Source organism: Sabethes cyaneus, chromosome 2 (assembly GCF_943734655.1).
Source record: "Sabethes cyaneus chromosome 2, idSabCyanKW18_F2, whole genome shotgun sequence".
Taxonomy (NCBI): Eukaryota; Metazoa; Arthropoda; class Insecta; order Diptera; family Culicidae; genus Sabethes; species Sabethes cyaneus.
In genome coordinates, this window is record NC_071354.1 from 18,407,864 (window position 1) to 18,432,912 (window position 25,049).

The 25,049-nt window shown below is 39.1% G+C and overlaps 2 protein-coding genes across 2 annotated transcripts; both read right to left on the reverse strand.

Annotated features, from left to right (window-relative positions):
• Positions 1 to 4,687: 4,687 nt before the first annotated feature.
• On the reverse strand, positions 4,688 to 5,970 carry LOC128737339 (ORM1-like protein). Its single transcript, XM_053831957.1, has 3 exons — positions 5,711 to 5,970; positions 5,495 to 5,646; positions 4,688 to 5,431 (listed from the first exon to the last, which is right to left on the reverse strand). Exons 1-3 carry the CDS (start codon positions 5,879 to 5,881, stop codon positions 5,296 to 5,298), a joined length of 459 nt encoding a protein of 152 aa, XP_053687932.1. The 5' UTR covers positions 5,882 to 5,970; the 3' UTR covers positions 4,688 to 5,295.
• A 12,928-nt stretch (positions 5,971 to 18,898) lies between these two features.
• LOC128737989 (cationic amino acid transporter 4) lies at positions 18,899 to 22,056 on the reverse strand. Its single transcript, XM_053832782.1, has 3 exons — positions 21,915 to 22,056; positions 19,352 to 20,806; positions 18,899 to 19,293 (listed from the first exon to the last, which is right to left on the reverse strand). The coding sequence occupies exons 1-3, from the start codon at positions 22,054 to 22,056 to the stop codon at positions 18,899 to 18,901; spliced, it is 1,992 nt and encodes a 663-aa protein (XP_053688757.1).
• Between the last annotated feature and the right edge of the window lie 2,993 nt (positions 22,057 to 25,049).

Consider the following 25,049-nt stretch of genomic DNA (forward strand, 5'->3'; position numbering starts at 1 on the left):
TTGACAATATTCAACTAGAAGGCTAAGCCTTCATCAGTTTAAGGTCCTTCCAATGTATTTGGGTAGACTTACAGTAGATCAAAATTTGATTATCAAATGAATTTCATACTAAAGCTGTTGCAGAAACTTTAAATGTAGTTGAATGGACCCAGAAGCAGAAACACTTGTGCGCATTCCAGGATTATAAGAATCTCCTTTGAGCATTAGTTTCCTCCCATGTAATAATTAATTATTTTAAAAATGTTTGGCCAATGTTTCCACTATTGCGATTGCTACCCCAGCGTGAAAAGCTATAAAAGATGTATCGTTTTCTACTGGGCCGTATGTTTTATTACCGGAGGAAAACAATAAACGAGCAAATTTTTCAACAGCAATAACAAATCGCGCGCGAATGTTGAGCTCGAACAAAACTAAGGTACCCTGGGGCAAGTGGGAATACGGGGTAAGTGGGAACGAAGCTCATAACTCTCTTCAATCTCATTTTCTTCAACCGAACCTTTCTAGAAATGAAAGATACAACTCAAACGCATTCATTAAAATTATAGATTATTTATAACTGGCATTCCAAACACCAAAATTGGACTTTAAATTTAAGCGTTATTTTCAATTTGCGTCGTAAGTTTGACACACCTTTCTATAAATGATATTTTGGCCACAAGCTTTCGCAAAAGTACATGTTTTTCTGGTCGTAGATAAACATAATGAGCGTATTAACAAGTTACACTCGAAAACTAGTTGTTTAATTTAACAAACAGCATTAAAAAAATGGGTCGAAATAAGGTCGGCACTTCAAAGTACCCGGGGCACAGAACTTCCTGTGTTAAACAATTTTTAGATGTAGTACCGAACATTTTCAGTTCAATTACATAATATTTATATCAGTTAAGCTTTAAGCCTAGTATCCAGCTGAAAAGAAAATAGCTCAAGAAAAAATCCTGGTATTTACCGAAGAAATTTTGACAACTGCAAGGCAAGCAATTATCTGTCATTTTTTCTTGTGGTAATATTTGCGCCGGATATTATTCCGTACGGAAAAGTGACGTTTCAATTCACTGGCATGTAAAACTGCGCCATCTGAAAGTAAAACAATATTTCTTGTGAGGTGCATACTGGTAAAGAAATCGCAAACGGAAAATCTTTTCTTCAGCATTTCTTGGCCTATCTTTTTGCCCATTTCTTTTCAGGTCGATACTAGGCTTTAAAATAATTTTCAGTTCAATTACATAATATAAGCTTTAAAATAAAACCGAAAAGGACTGAACCAAGGGGACCTAAAAAAGAAGTCCATTAGCACAGTTTATGAGGAAACAAACAGTTTGGTCACATTTTGGTAACACCTAAACGATGTTAATTGAATCTGGAAAGGCAAATTTGATATAATTAAGCAAATCTGCCACTGGAATTGAAACAATAAAGTGTTGTGGTTATTATAGCGTAACTATCTCTTATCTCTTATCTCTACCGAATTGGGCATGGTAGAACGAACAGATCATAATCGTATTTTCGAGCTATTAAACAATGGTTAATCCTAAATTACGTCTCGCTAGAATTGGATACAGCGACATATTTAACTACATTACATTACAATAATGCATTACAGCGTAATTGATCACGATCTGTGTTTTATATAAATTATAAAGTGTCCCGATGGATGAACCATTCGTACAAATATTGTCTTTGATTGCTTCTTGCAATGCTTTAACATTACTGTATATTAACTTACACAATTTTCTGTTATTTTATGCTTTTTAATCAAATTTGAATATAGGTCCCACTTGCCCCGGTAAATGGGGCAAGTAGGACCTACCGCCATAGTTTTGAAAATTCTCCTTCAAATTCATTTCATGTAAATTGATATGCCTTTTTCGTAATTAAACCTTCGAAGCAGGGATGGTTCCTCCTCAGAAGAAAAAAAGAGAAGAGAAAAATTCAAACTGTGCTCAGTCTTCAACGCGATTTATTCTGCTCCTTTTCATTTTACCTTTTCTCTTTCTTGCTGAACGCAGTTGTATGAGCAACCGCACACTGTGCTACTCATTGAGGAGCAACAGAATACGTTGATGCGATGCACTGACATATGACAACCACGGGTAGTTTTAACATGGGTAGTGCGTTGAGAAAAAAATGACGATTGTAAGTAGCGGTCATTGCCAATTGCCATCAGCAAAATATTAATCCATTAATGCAGTTGAATCATGATTCTTAAGCCCCAAACACAATGCATACGGATTTTACTACGTTGCGGAAATTTGACAGAAAACCCATGGAAAAACTGTCAAATTGCCGCAACGTAGTAAAATCCGTATGCATTGTGTTTGGGGCTTTACATTTAGTATATTCAGTTGAGTTTGGCTGCCCGTGAACGCAACTCCATCATATGGTTAGGCATGTCACAACGGCAACAGGGCGTTATGTTATTTAGAAATGACAACATTGGAATTCCCATGCACTTGCTTCTTGACGCGCACCTACAGGAAAGTCCCATTAAAGGTAATTCTCCACTAAGATTCAAAATTTAACGACTTTTGATTGTCTTGACGCCTCTGAGTCTATAGTTGCTGTACGCGCACCGGTTGTTTTGTTTTCACGTTTACTGCTGTAGCTACCGAGAGGACCGGGAGCAAAACCGAAAGTTGCTCATTTAAAGAGCGCATTAAGAAGTTTTTCTGCGCGTCAGTTTTTCTCATTATGTTTAGTCTGTTTCTCATTGTGTGGATTTATTTCTCATTTCTGACAACAGTTCTGCTCATTGTGTTGAACAAAAAAAGTTGCACTTTTTGCACAATGAGTGAGGAAATAACAAGCCTGGTTCGAATTGATACCACTGAAGAATTTCTGTGCTGAAAGAATTTTGAAATAATCATAGGTATAGATAACACAGTGTAATAAACAATAACTATGCATTTTTTAGGTCCCACCTGCTCCGGGGTACCTTAATTGAAACAATAATTGAGGCTTACCTGTCAACAAGGCCGAGGGGATCAACCATCTGTTCAAAACTACAGTTGTAAGATTAAACAGCCGGGTACCACGCAGCATCCCACCTCCTAGCTCAGCTACTCATTCTTAAGGATAAGGCATTACCGAATATGGCCGCGCGGAGGCGCTAGTATAGGAACTTTTTCGTTTTTGACGTAGGACCACCTCATGCGGTAAGGGATCCTTATTCAAAAAATGCAAGCGGTGCCAATAGTTACATCATCAACTGTTCAACACTGTCATTATTGCAGTTATTATATTTATTTACAGTGTCTCTATTCCCTACTTTGTTATATTTCACGTTACCCGAACGTGATTTAATTATTACATTGCATTATCGTAAGCGCGCCAAATGCTGCGCAGGGTTCTTAATTCTGTGCATCCCACATTTCACTCATAATTTCGAAATTCTCCCAAATTGTTATGCTAATTAACACATAGTATTGTCAATTGCAAGGAAAATTGTACCATCCAAAGTGCGATATCGCTCATAAAAGTGCTATTTTAGCTTAAATCGTTTCGGTATCTTCGGCGCACTTTTTCGTTATCTTCCAAGCAATAAGTGCGCCGAAGATACCGAAACGATTTAATGTAAAATAGCACTTTTATCAGCGATATCGCACTTTGGATGGTACAATTTTCCTTGCAATTAACAATAAAACATGTGTACAAGTAGTTGTTATTTGATGTTTCAATTAATAATCAAAATATCGGTGCGCAAAATAACGAACAAAAATGCCCGTCGTATATTACTGTGTTACATCTATGTAACATAATAGCAACTTTTCGTTACCTCGTAAATTTTGATTTGACAGACTTATTTACAAGAGTAAATGGGTCACATCGAAATCGATCAACACGGTACAATTGGGAATTAGTCCCATTTTTACTTTTTACAACGTACAAGAACATAATTCGTTAAACATCACCATTAGGTACAGCGATTTTTTGTATTCGACTGTGACATTGGAAGCTTAATGTAAATGTCGCTGAAATTTGATAACAAATTATTCCAGGCCTATGATAAGCAAAATTGTATCTATAACATGAACATCATACACGAATCATATGATGTGTCAATAGAATAGTCGATTGTGCGTACTAAAAAGCAACACAGGGTCATTGACCTAATAGCCCCGTCTCAATGCCAGTATGCTGTATGCGTGGACACAGTCGTCACTATGTATATGCTCTATTTTTGGAGAGTGGCACCCAAGACACGGCCGTTGGTGTACGGCGTATTCTCATCCCCCACCGAAACATTGGGATGGATTCACTCACCAATCGCGCTAACAAAGCATACGCTGCCACTCACGCGCGTATCCTTATCCTGTTAGCCGTGCGTACGGTAAAAAGTGTGCTGTTATTTATGTTACACAAGAAAAGACGCCCCTTCCACGCTAGCGGCAGTACGCAGCAGCGGAAACAAAGAACTTGAAAAAAAAACATGTAGGGTATAGTAACAAAATATTTGTAATTATTGATATTTACGTAGACACAATTTATAACGATTTTATATAGCTTTTCAAGATCTTTAATATAATCATACTTTTTACAATATAGTATTATGAAAGCTATTATGAAAGCTAAACTATTTATGATCTAAGCATACAAAAAAAAACTAGTTTTAATAATGTTACAGCCGGTCATCGCATGTTTCAGGTCAAATAAAGAAAAACCAATATTAGCGTTGAATATAAATGTTATTCCAAAGTTGCCTTTGACTTATTCAAGGAAAATTAACAATGTTTATTAATCATTAAACTATCACTGTAAACAATTTATTTATCCATAGTTAATTTATTTCCGAATGAATTATGATAATTATCAATGGAATTTTTCACATATTTCCAATATATCGATGTGGGTATTTTGTGACTAAATCACCGAGATTAATTTTCAGTTCATCTATAGGTTAATCTACATAATTATGTTTATTTTTCGTTAAAAGTACAAAACCAATGAGTAATTTTTAGATTCTGAGCTATTTTATGATTTTACCAGTGAATTACGTGACTTTCAACACGTATAGGCAATAGAGTTCCACCTCCGAAAGTTTGTTATGATGCTGTTGATCATCTTTTGAGATTTTTTTAATTAGAATGCAATAAGTTTCAGTACCAACATTCCCAGTGTATGTTCCATTTCACAAATTGCTTTAAGCTATCAAAATATATTTTAAAACAATCGATATTTTAACCAAAATCACGATTCCCGTACGATGCATATCATAGCAGCGTTCTGCGTACATTCTAAGCAGCAAAAGCTGCTGTCTAAACGGTAAACATGCAAGGTAGTAAACAGTCAGGTGTTGATTCAGTACTTGTTAATTCCAAACAGTCGAACTCCATGAAACTGTGGTAGCTTTGGTATTAGAACCACGATGAGCGAAATTATGTTCGCAATAAAGTGATCGATATCATTCCGTGTGTATAGGCATGTTAGCAAAAACCTAAAGTAACAAGTAAGGTTTCGTTAGCGATATAAAATTAAAAGAACAAAAATTATCTATTACAGTATTATAGGAGCTGCAGTTAGAAACTTTCTCGTCGTCGTGAACTGTTCTCCATGATTAATTTGCTCCCAGTGTGTATATTTGCGGGAATCTCCGGTATCTATACTCATCCACGGGGCACCTTTTATCGAATGTAAGAAATATAGATGGGCCTGGAAGATGGTCACTTTATTAAGGATGAAATATTAACTAAACAACTAATGAGTATGTACTTACCAAATTATGGGTGATGTTTGTGATTGTCCAAGCAAAGGGAATGTCAATAAACGGCACTGCCAGGATCACTATATGAAAAATAATAATACCAAGAACGTAAGCCAGCCACAGACCTCGGGAATCCATCCACGAGCTATTTGGGTTGGGATCACCGTGACCACCGGCAATCATTGCTTTTTTTTTCAACAAATAAAATGCAGAAACGAGAGAAAATCACTAAAATCACGGAAATATTTTATGTCTGATGAATGCAGCAGTATGAAAATGTTCTGGTTGAGTTGACGTATTTTTGTTTTGAATTGAATGATTAGTACCAGACCAGAGGTGCCAGTTTTTTCGAAAATTATCTGCAATTTTGTCAGTGTCAGCCGTGTCAGCTATGAAAACCAAGGCGTCGTTCACAAAAGTCATTCGGCATCACTGTCGTGTTTACGTTTACGTTTGCGCTTTGAGTTTTGTATCATATTTTTGATTATTTTTGGTGTAAAACCTTACTTTACGTTCTATTAGTTGTGTGATTTTATTCTCCGGACCATCTGCGCTTGCTGGAATACAAATTAGTTTCATCAGCTGTGATATACTCGCTTACTTTCTATCACAAAGTTTAGTGCATAGCTACGAAACACTCAGCACCCATATTGTTAATTCTCCAAGCCAGTGAAGAACGAAAATTGAGGCAAATATGGATAACAATAAAGTATGCGGTGAATGTAAAATGGATATCCACGATTTGGAGCCAGTCTGTTGCGGCTTCTGAGGAACATTTTATCACATTAGTCAACAATGCTGCGGTTTCAATCAACGCCCGTGCAAAGATATTTTTGCTCAGGGAAAAGCTTTGTTTATTTGTACCGAGTGCCGTACTGAATTGAACGGCAGAAGTATCCGTACGTATATTGCTGACATGCAGAAAAATTGCCCTTTGCCATCTCCAAGCTCGGACGGCTTGGCGGCTCAAATGCATCAGCTTTCTGGTTTGGTAGAGGCATTGAATAAGAAAGTCGATTTTGTGAGCAGTACTGATTGCCTTCCAGTGGTACGTGAACCAAAAACTCCTCAATGGCCTAAAATTGGAGCTAAACGTCGCCGCAACGAGCAAGAGCAAATACTGCTCCCCACTAGCGATCGTGGTACGAAATCGATCGACCTTAGTGATCTTTCTGTTAATTTCATCACCGCTGCTGCACCGTCTCCTAAGTTTTGGCTTTATTTATCCGGATTTCAACCACTGATAACGAATGACGATGTGCAAAAGATAATAGAACGGTGTTTAGAAACGACTGAACCTGCAGAAATCGTTCGTCTGGTGCCAAAAGGAATAGACGTCTCGAATATGACTTTTGTCTCTTTCAAAATTGGGTTGGATCCAGCATTAAAGGAAAAATCTTTAGATGCAGCTAGCTGGCCGGTTGGAGTAAAATTCAGGGAATTCATATATAAGCCAAAAAACTAGTAAATTGGATCTATGACAATGGTGCTACCTGCTCGAAACAACATAATACTGATAATTATATTTTAATGCGATCTGATTCGGACGGTGGGAACCCTCAGGTTCCCGCCAAAGGCGAGTATTTTTATAATATTAACAACGACTCAATACCCAACTGTGGCACGTTGCAGCGGAGCTCTTACGATATCGGTGGAATTTGGATCTTCTACCAGAATGTCCGCGGTCTTCGCACTAAGATTGACGACTTTTTCCTGGCTGCCAGCGACAGTACATACGACGTCATCATCCTGACCGAAACTGGCTTGAACGATAGTATCAACGACATCCAGCTTTTTGGCACTGCTTATAATGTGTTCAGGTGCGATCGCAGCTTGCAAAACAGCTGCAAATCTCGTTTTGGTGGTGTGCTTGTTGCTGTTGCTCGACACCATACCAGTAATGCAGTATGTATAAACAACGGACTAAATTTGGAGCAGATTTGCGTTTCTTCTGTCATAAACGGTAAAAGGCTGCTGATATGTGCAGTGTATATTCCACCCGACAGGAGCGGTGACATCGGCACATTAAACGGCCACATAGCTTCTATCGATGAGTTGAGAGCGAAATTCTCATCAGAAGACACTATACTTGTTTGCGGTGACTATAATCAGCCACATATTCAGTGGGCCAGTGACCTTGACGGGATTTACTGTTGTAATGCAAACCAGCTCCCACCGTCAAGTTGTACTTTATTGGACGGCATGGATTTTTTGAATATAGGACAAGCAAGCCTCATACGCAACCATCTCAACCGTACACTTGATCTGGTTTTCTGTTCGTTTGAACAAAAGGTGGATGTTACCGAATGCTCCGTCCCGCTGCTGCCAATCGATTGTCATCACCCACCGTTAGAGATTTTACTTCCTGCCGTTGCTGATTGTACTGAAACAGTTAATTCGAATGTTGAGCGAATGCCAAATTACCGCAAGATCAATTTTACTGCTTTACTTGAGCACCTATCAATAGTGAATTGGGAAATTCTTTTTGCTTCATGTGACGTCGATGGTATGGCTGAAACGTTTTGCAATGAAATTCGCTCGTGGCTTATGACAAATGTGCCAAGGAACCGCATGGCTGCCTCACCTGCTTGGAGCACCCCACGGTCTCGTGCACTAAAACGTGCGTGTAACGCTTGCCAACGTAGACTTCGTCGCAGTCGAACAGCTGAACACAAACGCAGTTTTCGACAAGCTAGCAATGTTTACCGTCGGGTTAATGCTGCATTGTATAAGTCGTATGTATTACGCATTCAATCAAGTCTTCGGAGGAACCCAAAGAGTTTTTGGAGCTTTGTAAATTCCAAACGGAAAACTTCGTCGGTACCATCAAATGTTTTTCTTGACGAAGTGACTGCCACGTCAACTGCAGCCGCCTGTGACCTATTTGCTAAACATTTCGCTTCTGTCTTCAATCCCGCCTGTTCTACCCAACAGGAAGCCGAGTATGCTGCCTCCGATGTCCCAATCGATTTAGTCGATGTACGTACTTTTGTAGTTACAAAAGAAATTGTTGTGGCAGCTGCAAAGAAATTGAAATGTACATTTTCGCCTGGCCCAGATGGAGTTCCTGCAGTGGTTTTATCTCGTTGTATAGCAGTACTTGCGGATCCTCTATGCTGTATTTTCAATCGCTCGTTCCTGGAAGGACAATTTCCTTTCGTGTGGAAGCACTCTTATATGTTTCCAGTTTTCAAATCCGGTGACCGTAGAAACGTGAAAAACTATCGTGGTATAACAAGTCTCTCCGCTGCATCGAAGCTGTTTGAGATCATTGTGAGTGGTGCTCTTTTAGAGCGATTAAAAAATTATATCTGCTTTGACCAGCATGGTTTTATGCCCGGCCGTTCAGTGACAACTAATTTGATGCAATTTATTTCTACGTGTATTACGAACCTGGAATTGAAAGCCCAGATGGATGTGATATATACCGACTTAAAAGCTGCTTTTGACAAAATTGATCATCGAATACTGCTTTGTAAACTCTCTCGACTGGGCGCTTCTGAGGAACTTGTTTTATGGCTGAAATCGTACCTCTCTGATAGAGCATTGCAAGTTAAAATTGATTCCTGTACATCGAGACCATTTTCCAACATATCTGGAATTCCACAAGGAAGCAACCTGGGTCCATTGCTTTTCATTCTGTTCTTCAATGACGCCGCCCTGTTGCTCGATCATGACTGCAAGCTCATTTATGCAGATGATCTGAAACTTTACTCCGCTGTGCAGGCCATAGAAGATTGTGAGCATCTTCAATCATTGCTTAATGTATTCGCCGGTTGGTGTAGAAAAAATAAGTTATCGCTTAGCACCGACAAATGTGTAGTGATCACTTTTCATCGCATCTTAACGCCTATCACGTTTGCATACCAAATTGATGGTGTCACACTCTCGAGAGTAAATCAGATAAACGATCTGGGCATCCTGCTAGACACGAAACTTTCATTTGACTCACACCGCTCAGCTGTCATCTCTAAAGCGAGCCGCCAGTTGGGTTTTATCTCGAAAATTGCAAAAGATTTTACTGATCCGCACTGCCTAAAGGCGCTATATTGTGCGCTTGTACGCCCTCTTTTGGAAACCGCTGCTGTAGTTTGGTGTCCACATCAAGCATCTTGGAGTATTCGAATCGAGCGCATCCAGAAACGTTTCATCCGGTTAGCTTTAAAGCATTTACCATGGCGCAACCCATCTGACCTTCCTCCGTACCCTGACCGATGTCGACTTCTGGGATTAGATACATTACAACGACGACGAACCATTCAACAAGCAATACTGATTGGAAAGCTTCTAAATAGTGAAATCGACTCCCCCTGGCTGCTTTCCGCTTTGAATTTGCGAGCCCCGCAAAGGACGCTACGTAACGATACACTACTTTTGCCTAATTTCCATAGATCATCTTTCGGATATAATGAACCAGTCACGGCATGCATTCGCGCCTTCTCGTTGGTGGAAGAATTGTATATTTTTAACGAACCCAGTTACTGTTTTAAAAATAAGATTTCTAGATCTTCCATGATATGAGTTACTATATTATACCAGTATATTCATTAAGACTTTAAGTGTCAGATGAATCATGAAGACAAATAAACAAATAAACAAATAAAAGACGTCCGGTATTTTTAAGCGTATCAGAACCCCCCTCCCGCCACCCCCCATCACCCTTTTTCGTCCATCTCAGCTTCAAAAAAAAAATTGTTTCAATACATTGTGTATACTTTTACAAAAAAATATATTGACACCCAGCATAACTGTTGGGTTCTGGGAATTGAAAAATCAAGATTTTCCACATGTTTTTAACGTTTATTTAGAATAAATTTTATGATTTCGGAAAGATTGTCATTTCTAACTAATGGTTTAGCACAGTTGTAAGAAACAGACGTTCTATGAAAATCTATTCCCTCAAAAGATAAACTTCTTAAAAAACGTATACAAAACTTAACCTACACTAACCTATACCACAGAGAACAGACATCCAAGCGAAAGGTCCCCACTTGGATAACTTATGTCAAATTAGTTGGGAAACTATAGTGATGATGTCGCTAACGGCGCATAAAATTCTACACTAAACTCACAACAGCTAGCTTCTGGCGCTAGCATAACGCTTATAGTCCATATATGCTAGCGCCAGAGGAGCCAAAGGTTATCAGTGTGCAAATCAAAAGAATCATTTAGTTGGGAAACTATACCCAAGTAACCAAGAGTTCGAATAATGGTGTCTAACAAGGGTTAAACAGCTTTATGTATATCAATCTATAACTTGCTAAGCAGCGTCACTTTTAAGTAATTAACCGAACTTTCAAGCTGTCTTGGGTTCACTGCATAGAACGCTAAGCAGCTTCGAAATAAACTGTCAAAAACTAAGAAAAAACAAATTTAGCAGCACTTCTATGTTCTATTTTTATACTTCTACCTAACTTCTATATTCGTTGCATTTGCCTGCTGTTGGGTCTGAACCCGGGTGTTCCGCGTTGTAAACCTATCCCGATCCACTGCGTCACCTTTGCCGTATACAAGCGATGTGAATTTTGCCAATGAGTTGTTAAGTAAAAGTTCGTTTTAGAACTTGCAGCAGCTTTGTACAGCGCGAGTTAATTATAGAACATAAAGTTTGGAACCAGGCAATTAATTATAGTAGTGAGATACCGACAGCATATGCTACACGACACAACACAATAATGAAGAGCATTACATTCTAATTTATATGTGTAATTAGAAATGTGCGAGGATTAAATTTATTCAAGTGAAATAAAAATTAATCTCCAATAGTTTCAGGTTCTGCTGGTTTGATCACCAGAAATATAAACAAAAAAGCAACACGCAGAACTTGTTAGCAACTAAAGTTACTTCAGAACTTCATGTAGCATCCTAATAGCTTTGAAGTATCTACACACTTAATTTTTTTCGCCGAAATCGGCAAAAAAAATGCCGAGAATTGGACAGCTGAGCTCTCGGTAACCTTCTCGGCAAAAGTTACGTTTACTGATCACTCGGTAAGCGCAAATGATATCGAACTGTCAAAATATACTGAGAACTTCGGCAAAATATACTGACTCATTCGGCAGTTTTTTAAAGAGGATCTGGCAAATTTTACCTACGCGCTCGGTAGTTTTTTGACGAGATCTGGTAAAACATGCCGACACACTCGGTAGCTTTTAACCGAGATCCGCTGTATTTTTAAATTAAGTTTGCCGATTTTGTCAGTTAATTTTGCTGAATGATCAGTATTATTTACTGCCGATATTCGGAAAAAACTAAAACTACTTTTTCGAAAATACCAAAAATTACCATACAGGGAAAAAACAAAACTTTGCTTTCATTCCCACTGTTTATTTATTTTACGGATGAAAAACTATTTTGATATGACTGTCTTCGGAGTGAGTCTGAGCGATATATGTTTTCATCAGAACAAAATCTATACCTATAAAGAAGGATTTGATTCCAAAGCCTCACTTCTGAAATGTCGTTTCCTCGAGCAGATGGTACACGCAACTGTTATAAACCTCAACACATGTAATAATAACGGAGTAAATATTATCGCTCAGCCGCTAACCTCGGACGGTTCCGCCGATGCCTTCGACGCCAGCTTCGGATCGGTGTCCTTTCGCTTCATTCGATTCATCCGGAGTGCATGGCATCCGTTTCCGGCAGGATGTCGAACGCGTTCAACCGGTCCGGTTTGAAAACGAACTTCTTCGCCCGGTAATCCAAGATGGTACGAAATAGGGTATCGAAACAGCGCGGCATTATGCCGCGGTACTGAACATCCCCGGTCATGGTATACGTTTTCCCATTGCCTGTTACTCCATAGGTAAAGAACAGCCCATTCTTCATACGGATCAGCGCTTCAATCAACGGTTGAGCCACCGTCGAGCACAGTTTGTGCTGCGGTGCACCCGATTCGAATGCGTGCCGGAATAGGTATTAGGTTTCCTTTGGGTTTGAAATCTTATAGTTGACTAGCTGACCCGACAAACTTCGTATTGCCACAAATTAACCTGTGTTGTACATAAATCATGAATCTCGGGTGATCTTTGTCACTATCTCGAGTTTTGCAAGCCCCCCAGTGGGCGGCGCCTCCGACGGCGGGTCACCGGCAACACTCGCGACCGGCTCGTCCTGAATGATCTAGTGTTACTATAGATAGTTTTTGTGGTCTTGTTATTGATTAATGTTTTATGGAAGAGTCTCGAATTTCTCGAGTTGGATTAGTTTTTGAGTTTCGCAAAAATTTCTGTTTTATTTGTATGAGAGTCCATATCCCCCTACCACAGGGGTGAGAGGTCTCTAACTATCATAAAATAAATTCAAGACTCAAAAATCTCCTACATGCTAAATTTGGTTCCATTTGCTAGATTAGTACTCAAATTATAAGGAAATTTGTATTTCATTTGTATGGGAGCTCACCCTCTTAAAAGGGAAAGGGGTCGTAATACACCACAGAAAAAAAATTCTACCATCTAAAACTCTCACATGCCAAATTTGGTTCCATTTGCTTGATTAGTTCTAAAGTTATGAGCAAATTTGTATTTCGTTTGAATGGGAGCCCCCCCCCCTCCTAAAAAGGTAAGAAGTCCTAATTCATCATGGGAAAAATGGTTGCCTCCAAAAACACCCACATGCCAAATATGGTTCAATTTGCTTGATTAGTTCTCGAATTATGAGGAAATTTGTATTTCATTTGTGTAGAAGCCCCCCCTCTTGAAGTGTGGAAGGATCCTAATTCACCGTAGAAAATATTTTTGCCTCCAAAAACCTCCACATGCCGAATTTGGTTCTATTTGCTTGATTAGTTCTCGAGTTATGGGGAAATTTGTAATTCATTTGTATTGGAGCCCCCCCTCCTAATGTGGGAAGAGGTCCTAATTAATCACAGAAAAAATTCTTGTCTCCAAAAACACCTACACGCCAAATTTGGTTCCATTTGCTGGATTAGTTCTCGAGTTATGAGGAAATTTGTATTTCGTTTGTATAGGACCCCCCCTCCTAAAGTGGGGAGGGGTCCCAATTCATCATTGAAAAAAAAATTGTCTCCAAAAACACATACATGCCAAATTTGGTTCAATTCGCTTGATTAGTTCTCGAGTTATGAGGAAATTTGTATTTCATTTGTACAGGAGCCCCTCCTCTTAAAGTGGGGAGGGGTCCTAATTCACCATAGAAAATTTTCTTGCTCTCGAAAACCTTCACATGCCAAATTTGGTTCCATTTGCTTGATTAGTTCTCGAGTTATGAGGAAATTTGTATAGAAGCCCCCCCTCTTAAAGGGGAGAGGAGTTATAATTCCTCTTATAAAGAGGGGAGGGGTCTCAATTCACCATAGAATAAATTCTTGTCACCAAAAAAAACACCCACATGCCAAATGTTGTTCTATTTGCTTGATTAGTTCTCGAGTTAGGAGGAAATTTGTATTTCATTTGTACAGGAGCCCCCCCTCTTAGAGTGGGGAGGGGTCCTAATTCACCGTAAAAAATTTTCTTGCCCTCGAAAACCTTCACATGCCAAATTTGGTTCCATTGGCTTGATTAGTTCTCGAGTTATGAGGAAATTTGTATGGAAGCCCCCCCTCTTAAAGGGGAGAGGAGCTACAATTCCCCTTATAAAGAGGGAGGGGTCTCAATTTACCATAGAATAAATTCTTGTCACCGAAAACACCCACATGCCAAATTTGGTTCTATTTGCTTGATTATTTCTCGAGTTATGAGGAAATATGTATTTCATTTGTATAGGAGCCCCCCTCCTAAAGTGGGGAGAGGTTCTTATTCATCGTAGAAAAAATTCTTGCCTCCAAAAACACCTACATGCCAAATTTGGTTCCATTTGCTGGATTAGCTCTCGAGTTATAAGGAAATTTGTATTTCGTTTGTATAGGAGCCCCCCCCCCCCCTTTTAAAGTGGATAGGGGTCCCAATTCATCATAGAAAAAAATTTTGTCTCCAAAAACACACACATGCCAAATTTGGTTCCATTTGCTTGATTAGTTCTCGAGTTATGAGGAAATTGGTATTTCATTTGTACAGGAGCCCCCCCTCTTAAAGTGAGGAGGGGTCCTAATTCAACATAGAAAATTTTCTTGCCCTCGAAAACCTTCACATGCCAAATTTGGTTCCATTTGCTTGATTAGTTCTCGAGTTATGAGGAAATTTGTATGGAAACCCCCCTCTTAAAGGGGAGAGGAGTTATAATTCCCCTTATAAAGAGGGGAGGGGTCTCAAATTACCCTAGAATAAATTCTTGTCACCGAAAACACCCACATGTCAAATTTGGTTCTATTTGCTTGATTAGTTCTCGAGTTATGCAGAAATTTGTGTTTCATTTGTATGGGAGCCCCCCCTTTTAGTGGGGGGAGGGGTCTCTAACCATCACTAAAACCTTTCCTGACCCCAAAAACCTCTACATGCAAATTTTCACGCCGATTGGTTCAGTAGTTTTTGATTCTATAAGGAACACAGGACAGACAGACAGAAATCCTTTTTTATAGGTATAGATTATAATTTCGGGCGGTGTTAAGACATCCATATTGTGAGCGGCCACCCGCAGACAGCAAAGATCGGATTCGCACGGTAATGGACAAGCTCGACAGTAGACGTGAACTGTATTGAGTATTGCTTGGCAATTTGTTGCCAGAATTTCCACGACTTGATAGAGGCGCTGCCCTTGGGAACACCTTGATAGTTGTTTTTTTGCCGCCTATCAACAAATAACCAAATTTGAAATAACTTTTCTATAAAACAATTTTTTTCTACTTACTATTTTTTTCTTAAAATGAAGACGATATTTTTGAAACAGTTGTAACGATTCAGAATACAGGTTTATCATTAAAAGCACTTTCACACAACGAAAACGAAATCGCTAGCGAAATGCGAAACAAAAATATTGAAATACGCTGGCTGTGCTGGCTGACGAAGTGACGAACGAAAAAATGTTTGACATTTCTCGCTGTCGTGTTGCCGCTTGCCGCCAAAAAACTGCAACAAAAAAAGCTCCCGTGCATTTACCGATTTATGGCAAAGCAAGTTGCGGTTTCACCGAGAAATGGTATTTGTTATTGCTGATTCCGGTAAAATGATGAAAACCGGAATATTCGTCACATTTTTTTAACGATTATCGGCATTTCGAAAATAATTACTGAAGTACGTGAAACCAAATTGCCGAGATGATGTAAAATGTTATTTTTTAACGAGATATCGTTAAAAATAATTTTTACCGTTGAATTCGGCATGAAATTTTACCGAGAGCAAAAATCAAAATTAAGTGTGTATGAAGTACTCGCAGCACTTCTTAAAGCATTTAGTTCCACATATACTTGATATACACTACTAATCAGCGTGAAAGTTCCACGGAACTGAATCTGAACTAATTATGAACTTTCGAGTTCGCGTGTCAAGTAATATTCGAACTTTTGGTTGCTTGGGTAGTGGTGGTGACGCTAGCATATTAGGTGATTTTAATTTGAAATTTTATCCAAGAATTCCCGAAAATTTGTTCCTGAATGGATGTCTGTTCTCTGTGCCTATACTTTGAGTACATCCAAAATTTACAATTTACGTCATTTAATTCAACTGGTGGCAGTATAAAGTTTGCCGGGTCAACTAGTAAATAATAATTATAGATAGTAATAATAATAATAATATAATACTATAATAATAATTATAATAAAATAATAACAAATCTCGGCCAAAATAACGAAGTACCACGACTTGGCTGAGGAGTTAAAGTAGATGTGGCACCTTGAGGGCGTACGTATAGTTCCGGTGGTCATCTCAGCCACTAGTAGTGCCCTGTAGTCTATAATAGAAATTTGGACAATATCCAATAATCGATGGTTCTTGGAACCTGTAATAAAACGAGGAGGTTCCTGAATCACCACAATTAAATACAGCTGGAGCAGACGTAACAAAAAAAAAACTTTATAATAATAGCACTGACGAACTGACAAGACACATAGAAGAAAATGCTTTAAAAACCATCGTCCTACACAATTTGCTTGCACACTAGCACCCTCTGTTATGCATGTTGCGGAGTAGTTTGCATTTGCAGGGTTTTATGCTGTAGGGTTTATACATTTGAATGGTTTCATACTAAAAACTCGAAGCAACACCCGCGCGCCGCGGTGTGGCCATGTTGCGAAACATGATTTTTTGAAAAATGAGTGGTTTTTTATTGGACGATGGAATTAACTCGAGTGTCTCGTCTGTTTGTCTGTGATAATAGTAATAACCACCATAACTAATCCAATCGTAGCAAACAATTAAACATTTAAAAATAAAAAAACTGATGAATGAGACCACAGACCCTAACCCCTTTGGCAAAACGGATAGCCCGGGATAGGTGAAAGCACAGCTTACACTTTCTTGTTTTGAACATAAATGTTTTATCGGGTGAATGAATATAGTTTTTACGGAAAGGACTTTTATTCATATTTATTTACACTGAATCATTGGTTTAGTCACATCATGTCGTGCAGATGATAGTATTCAGCAATGACTTCCACTTTTTCAACTGCCTCTATAAACTCTACTAATTGATACTGTTTACCCTTGGTAGATGTCCCATTCTGTAAATGTGTTGCTTAAAGTTCATCCACGTCTTCATTCATGTATGGCATATAATAATGTAATCACGGCATGATTAGTTTATTCACTACTTCTATTGTACCAAGCTTGTGTTAATGTAGAGTTTAACATTACTTTTTGTGTGTACGGTATTTATTTGCCTTAGACGATCATCATGTTATTACATAGTGAATCCATCAGTGTCAATGACTGTGTATATTGTTATAATAGGAATATAAATATCGTACTCTCTATCCGTTAAATATATATATATATATATATTTGCTCTATAGAATTCAGACTCTGACAGATAACATACCCATAGAAAGCTACTAACTACAGTTATTGTTTTTTTTAATATTTTGTGAGTATGCCCTTTTATTTTTCTTAAAATACTATAGTGCCCTATCGATTATTGTATTGTGTTGTAAGTAGCAATTGTATCTAAAAGAAGTTGATAATTTGTATGATAAGGAAGTCATTTACTAACCTCCTAATTATACCATTTGATAAGACAGAACTTGTCAGGATGAGAAGCAACCCAATGGAATGTTAGAATCACGATGAAGCTTTGCAAAAGTATAATATCCGAGTAAGCTACTCTTAAACAAAAATGTTTGTTGTGGTAAAGTCTATAAAACGTTGTAAATCACTAGCGAACTATATTTGCTTTAGGGTCATTTTATCTCATAATAACGAATATTAAAACACTTATTGCTGTGGCCCGAAATGAACCAGCAGTCGGCGGAAAATTTCGTTGATAAAACCAACTACTCTTTGTGCGGATTTGATCCCATTGGGAAACTACATGAGACGGGAGAGTCTAAAAGATTCTTAAAATGTAGTAAAAACTCCGCAGTTTTAGTAAAACATTCTGAAAAAATAATATGATCAATGTCGTCAAATTACATGGTTTTTGTTTGACAATGTTGATGGAAAGTATACTTTTTTTTATTTTAATTTTTCCTTTACACAAAATCTGGTTTGATTTTTTTAAATGGATGGAACTACCTATTTATCTTTGATACATTTCCACTGATCTGAAGCGCAGATAGTACAACTTTCTTTCAGCAAAATATAATTTATTTTTTGACGAAGTTTAAACTACCGCTAATTTATATTATTTTAAAAAATCATTCAGCGTTGCAGTATAAAATTTTAAGGATACTGTAATGTTTTGAAAATGAAACCAAAGAAACTTGAATACAAACATATTTTTGTTTTAACTATACCGCTTTTTTCAAGAACGAAAATATATTTGCCGATTGCCGTATAAATAAAAATAAAATGTATATTATAATAAATATAATACTGGACTTCACAGGCTGAGCCTACACACCACATATTATGGAAACAGTGTGAAATAATATATTCAAAAATTATATAAGAAGAATATTAAAGGTAATCTGTAATATACTAATATGATTTTAAAATAGTTTACATAACAGTAACATTTATTTAAAATTCAGAGCTAAGAAGTTTCAAAACATTGTGCCAAAAATATATTATCTATAAGATGAAAGTGCGCTTTCGCTTCTATATATCCTAATAAAATACTAAATAATACTAGTATAAAGACGAATTGTGCCATTGTTAAGCGTAAGCACAGGATTTCACTATCGATTGCTTTCACTACACTACTCGTAGCTTAGGAATCATCGTCATCGTCATCGATTATAGCTTGCTTGTCGACGCTCTTTCGACTTACCCTGCCTTTGACGATCTTGGTCACCGTTACCCTTGCGCCTCCAGATAAACTAGCAGAATGAGTAGCGCCCCAACCGCGAATCGCTTCCTGCGTCGACATCAGCATCGAGTAGGACGTTCCCAGTTCACCCTCCTTGCTGTTGTGAATACCGTACAAAAAGTAAACCAACATTCCAATCGACAGCCATATGAAAAAGCGAAGCCACGTGAGGAAGCTCAAGTGTACCATTAGTTCGATGTTGCAGAGTATGCTTAGCGCTGGAATATATGGTACCAGGGGAACTTTGAACTGAAGTCCTCGGGTGTTCTGATGATGAGCACTAATAACCACGATACCTTAAATAAATTAATCCTTAAATAAATTACGAATCGTAAAATGAATGATAATACTCACATGCTACTAAACAGAATAGGAGAAAACCATACAAGGCCAGGGCCCACCAGGTTCCGTTGTACAGTTCATCCCACGATGCCTGTAGTTGGAAGCAAACTGCTGCACTGAGAACACAAAATAGTAATACGGCGCCGGAGCAAGCGACTCCTGGCTCACAGCGACCTAAAAGAGGTTCCAACCAACGGAACTGAGGACGCAGCCTACCCGCCAGGGCTATTTCAATCATTTCACTAGTCGGTGACGATGGATCTACAGCACTAGAATGGGATGACGATGAAGCTCCCTCCTCTTCGTCAGTTCCAGGTGTATCTGGAGCTAAATGTACGGTCTCTTCAACGGATATTGGTCGGTATCGTAGCACAATTACGCTAGCACTGACGATTGTGTATGCTAGAAGGGTCCCAATGGACATGAACTCCACAAGTTTCTCCAAATCAAACAACAGTGCCAAAAGAGCCGAGCAAACTCCAGAAACTGCCAAGTTTAGAAGTGGCACCTGGGTTTTAGTATTAACCTTTCCGAAACAGGAAAACAGCAATCCATCACTGGCCATTGCATAGAGGCATCTCGGTAGCGCAAAAAGCGATCCCAGCAGTGTAGTTGTCATTCCACATATAGCACCAGTAGAAATCGCGTACTTAGCCCAAGAGATTCCACGAATTCCGAAAGCATCCGGAAGCGCTGCAGCCGGATTGATCTCGTTGTACGGTATCATTAATGTCAATGCAGCACTTACCAGCACATACCCAATGGTGACAACACATAGCGACAGAATTGTGGCCAAGGGTATGGAGACGCTTGGATTCTTGGCTTCTTCTCCCGAAGTGGCAATACTATCGAAGCCCACAAAGGCATAGAAACATGTAGCAGCCCCTGCCAACACGCCACCAAACCCGTACGGAAGAAATCCCTGATCTGGCAAGGACCAATTCGTTGGAGTTGCGTACCAAAAGCCAAGTACAATCACCAACAACATGACTGCCACATTAACTGTTGTTAATATACTGTTAATCATTGCGGTAGCTTTCACTCCAGTGGCCAGTGCGATGGCGTAACTCAAACAAACAGCGAACGCCAAGAAGTCCGGATACTTTGCCAGCAGTTGCTCGTGCATCTCTCCGGTAATCTCCATCGTTGTATTGGCTACAATGTTACCCAACATTGAATCAACGTATCCGCTCCAGGCACGTGCTACAGACGCTGCTCCCAACATGTGCTCCAGTATGATATTCCATCCGATGACAAAAGCCCAAAACTCCCCGATCGAAACGTACGTATAGACGTACGCTGAACCAGCTTTCGGCACTCTGGTCCCGAACTCGGCATAACAGAGGGCAGCCAACAGCGATACTATCCCGGCTAGGATGAACGAAAGCACTATCCCCGGTCCTGCCATCTCGTGAGCCACCGTTCCCGTTAGCACATATACGCCAGCACCGACCATATGACCGATGCCTGTGAACAGAAAAAAAAGGTTGCAATATTTTTCAATTAAGAGCATTTAGGGTACTGATTCTGAAAACCTCTCGTGTTGGTAAACGGAAATAGTTATCAGCCTAGGGAAATAGTTAGCTCAAAAGTTGGTTATACTAATTGACCCAATTATTAGCCGGTACTTCTTACTTCGCATACCAGCAGAGAGCCGAGGTGGCTCTTGCCATATCCAAAATTCCTCCACTCCACTGTTCTCAGTTCTGGGCTACTCGTCACCAATTCGTTGAGTGTCTTGACACACGCAATTCTGCTTCAACCATCTATCCATCTAGCATGTTGCGCCTCTTTACTCCTGGGGCCGGTAGGGTTCCGGCATCCTTGTGACGGGGCTGGCCTACCGTAATCTCCCAACTGTCGCCAGTTATACGATGGGAATCTCTTCAAGTAGTGCCAGCAACTCGTGGTTCTCATACGTCTACGTCACTTTCCGCTTTGCGTTTGTACTCCGCCAAAATAGTGCGCAACACTTTTCGTTCAAATACGAAAGTTTACAGGTCACTTAACTTTAATGAAAAATTATTATAAACATAAGCAAATACACCGGCAGTTTGTTTACATTTACAAATATAAAGTTTAGCTTCGCGACATTGTCTAGTGTTAAGTTTTTTTTTTCATTGGCGGAACTAACGCTTATTTCTATGAGGGGCTATAGCGCCCGACATTTTCCCACATTAAACCGATGCAGATAAAAATTGTACTCGAGTTTTTTTCTTTTTGAGATATTGTTTCATGCCAATTTGAGAATGTCTGAAATGTTGTTAACTCAAATCCGCTTTCCGGATAGATTCGCTGAATAACCATCTAATTCGACACAAAAAACACGTCCCACCCAGACACGCAATTGTATAACAACAATGCGAACATTTTTTTCACACCCACCTGAACATCACAGTTAATTGATTTTTCGAATTTTGCATAGGAAAAGAGAACCCACGCAATATGTACCTACTATTACCATGGTACCGACGTGAGCACATTCGCACCTCAAATCAATTAATGCGTAAATTCTTTTCCGACATTTTTCACTTCACCTTTTCCCAGCGCTGAATCATCAGGTACTCCAACTTACCTAGCAAGGTAATGTCGAACGTATTCAGGCATCGATTCAGAGGCGTTTCCATTAAATCTGCAGGCAGCTGCTTAGTCCGGTTCATTTTGCTACATAAACCGGACATTACGTGGCCCAGGATCATCCGCCTAGCGCTGGGCATCGCAGGATACAGTGGTAAGCTTTGCTAAAATTTTAAATCAGCACAAAACCGTGTCCATATGGTAGCATGAAAAAATGATAAGATGTTATCAAAAATTTAGATTTGTTGCGAAAAACACAAAATTACGCGTTTCCGAGCTAAAAATTATACTTTTCCGTACAAGTAAAACTTTAACCATACGAATGAAGCTCTAAAACCGAGAAACGCCCGTTACCTGACGGTGGAAAATTAATTTTTCAAGTTTTCACAGAATGTCGGTCACCGCCTGCACAGCTGATAACAGTAGATACGAACTTGTGCTTTTGTCGAAGACGTCTAGCCAAGGAAACAACTTGTTCGATTTTATCTTGTCTCTGGGAAATCAATTCCTGACGACAGCATGCTGCGATCATGCGCATCAAGCATGGCGGTGGACTTACGCGCCACCCGCGCTTGCTGCAATAATGAATGAAAACTGTTCGGTGGCAAAACAGCAACAAAGGGTGCGTTCGCAAGCGATAGCTTTACACTTCATGGTAGAGTTATGTGACATTTGGACGAATAACTTATGACCGAATAAAATAGGGTCCAAATTGTGCGCTTTGGCCGATTTGACGTTTTGCCGAAAAACTATAAGTACTGCACGTGAGTTCTTAGATTGATTAATTATGGTTTTTCGATAACATAATACACTACTTGTGTTATAGGATACTGTTATAGGATAGAAAACTGCTAGCCGAATGCCTAATTTGAAAAATGAAGTTTTACACTTTTACGAAATTGTTTTCTGTCAAGACATCTACTTGGTCGAGCCGATACGCTTGCATAACGTTTGTTTGACTCTTATTCCGCACTTATATAACAACGTATAGATGTTGATTAGAAGCTAGAAAAAATATAGGATATAACGTTTAAACAACAGACAATTCAGCAAATTCGCTTATTCAGCCCCGAATGCTACCACACAACTCTTATTCCACACCTGCTTGTTTAGGTGCTGCCGTTTTGTTCCTTGGGCTACTTGGTCGAGCCTCAATCGACTTGACCATAACCACTGACGAACTGACATGACACTTAGAAGAAAATCCTTTAAAAACCATCGTCCTGCACAGTTTGCTTGTACACTAGCACCCTCTGTTATGCATGTTGCGGAGTAGCTTGCATTTTCAGGGTTTTATGCTGTAGGGTTTTGTGCATTTGGATGGTTTTATACTGAAAACTCAAAGCAACACTTACGCGCCGCGGTGTGGCCATGCTGCGAAACATGCTTTTTTGAAAAATGAGTGGTTTTTGATTGGACGATGGAATTATCGCGAGTGTCTCGTCTGTTTGTCTGTGCTATAACCTTCGTTCACTTATTCTGCTTATATCAGCGATATCACTTAGCACACAACAAACTAAATCTTCCCCGTTCATTTGTTCGACTTGGAATGAATGTGAATTTTTATGTCCTAGGTTATGCATGCCTATTCCAAAAATTCCCCAACGATAAACAAACTGATATATTTTTTCAAACTCACAGACCTTATAATGCGTTTGACTGCATCTCTCACTCTCACAGCGCTCCCTCAAATATAGTTCTCCCGAAACCATAAATAGTTTGGGACTTTGGGTCAATGTTCCTATCCTACGATATATGTTGCGACATTTCATCATTATCTTCGAAGAGTAATTTTATTTCTTCATCTTCAGCATTTCCTATATTCTCTCGTTATTCTGCTTGCATTTTTGCCAGGAGCTGCCCTTTTTCCAAATCCAGCAGTTTGAGGGATGCCGCGTTTAATTCCTCTAAGGACTGTGATTATTTTCAAGATGTTTGCCTCTGATATCGCCTCATTGTATTCTTCAAACATTCGAATCTTTTCCTTGGCGGCTACTGCAGTCTGCTCGAATGCCTTTACCCGCCTGGTCTCAAGCTGGCTATTAAATAGCGCAGCTTTGGTCAAGCTGAAACTAACCGGCTTAGTGGTAGATGACGTCTGGTTGAGGACGGGGTACAACATTTCGCAGCAGCCAGTTTGTGGTAGCCTGTTTTATTTTTCAGGTTTTATTCACTTCGTGTTTAAAAGAGTATTACTTTGTATTTAAAAGTATGATTTTTTCATCCCTAATGATTTTTTCAACTGCTACTTCCCATAGTCCTCCGAAATGTATAGCGTTCGGTGGATTAAAATACCACTTAATTCCTTCGTGAGCTCGTTCTATCGTTACGCCTTCTTGATGGTTCTCACTGCGTAGCGAGTCGAATGGAGATTTCAACTGATTCTAGCTCTTATGAAATTCATGTTATCGTCCGAAATATGTTTGTGTCTCTGCTTCTTGTTGAGTAAAAATACCTTTCATTCGGAACTTAAGCCATTAGAATCAGATCAGCGGTTCAAACGTTGTGAATTTTTATAGAAAGGTCCCAAGGCAAAAATAATTTTTGCGACTACCCCAGCTCAGAAGAGGCACCTTAAGCATCGAATGAAAAAATATTGATCTTTAACTTTTCGAAAAAAAACTGTTGCGCACGCCCTCCGTGCAACGCCGTACCTACGCATAAATTACGTTGAGAACGCGGCGCTTCACCATGCTGGCAGAGACGGTCCATCTGTCAGTGTCAGTTTGTTACGGAAGAAAACAAATCGCCAGGAAAAAACGTCGAGTCATCAAGGAGAAGATTGCGTAAAGTTCCTACGAGTTGGTCAGAAGTTAATAAAATCGTGTTTATCTGATTATAGATTATATTTAAAAGGTCGTTCTTAAATTAAAAAGGCCTTATACACTAGAAGTTAAAACATATTTACAGTGCTTAAAGTAAAGTAAGTTTATTGAAAGACTAAACTAGAAATTACGTTAAATTTAAATCTAAGAATTAAAACCTATAGGTTAGAGTGAGGAAGTGTCTACTCGCGAAAAGATAAAAGCCTGCCGAATTAGTTCTTTTACTTGTAAGTAATTACATTCAAACTATTGAAAAGTGGATTCTAACTATCGCATTTATATGTATCTAACCTTAAGCATCCACGAAC

What these genes read in the sequence shown, in the direction of transcription:
- LOC128737339 (XM_053831957.1), bottom strand. Translation starts at nt 5,881, where the DNA reads ATGATTGCCGGTGGTCACGGTGATCCCAACCCAAATAGCTCGTGGATG. An exon ending in CAAACATCACCCATAATTTG is followed by an intron (nt 5,647 to 5,710) that starts GTAAGTACATAC and finishes ACCATCTTCCAG; the next exon opens with GCCCATCTATATTTCTTACA. An exon ending in ACTGCAGCTCCTATAATACT is followed by an intron (nt 5,432 to 5,494) that starts GTAATAGATAAT and finishes TTGTTACTTTAG; the next exon opens with GTTTTTGCTAACATGCCTAT.
- LOC128737989 (XM_053832782.1), bottom strand. Translation starts at nt 22,056, where the DNA reads ATGCCCAGCGCTAGGCGGATGATCCTGGGCCACGTAATGTCCGGTTTA. An exon ending in GTTCGACATTACCTTGCTAG is followed by an intron (nt 20,807 to 21,914) that starts GTAAGTTGGAGT and finishes TTCTGTTCACAG; the next exon opens with GCATCGGTCATATGGTCGGT. An exon ending in CCTATTCTGTTTAGTAGCAT is followed by an intron (nt 19,294 to 19,351) that starts GTGAGTATTATC and finishes AATTTATTTAAG; the next exon opens with GTATCGTGGTTATTAGTGCT.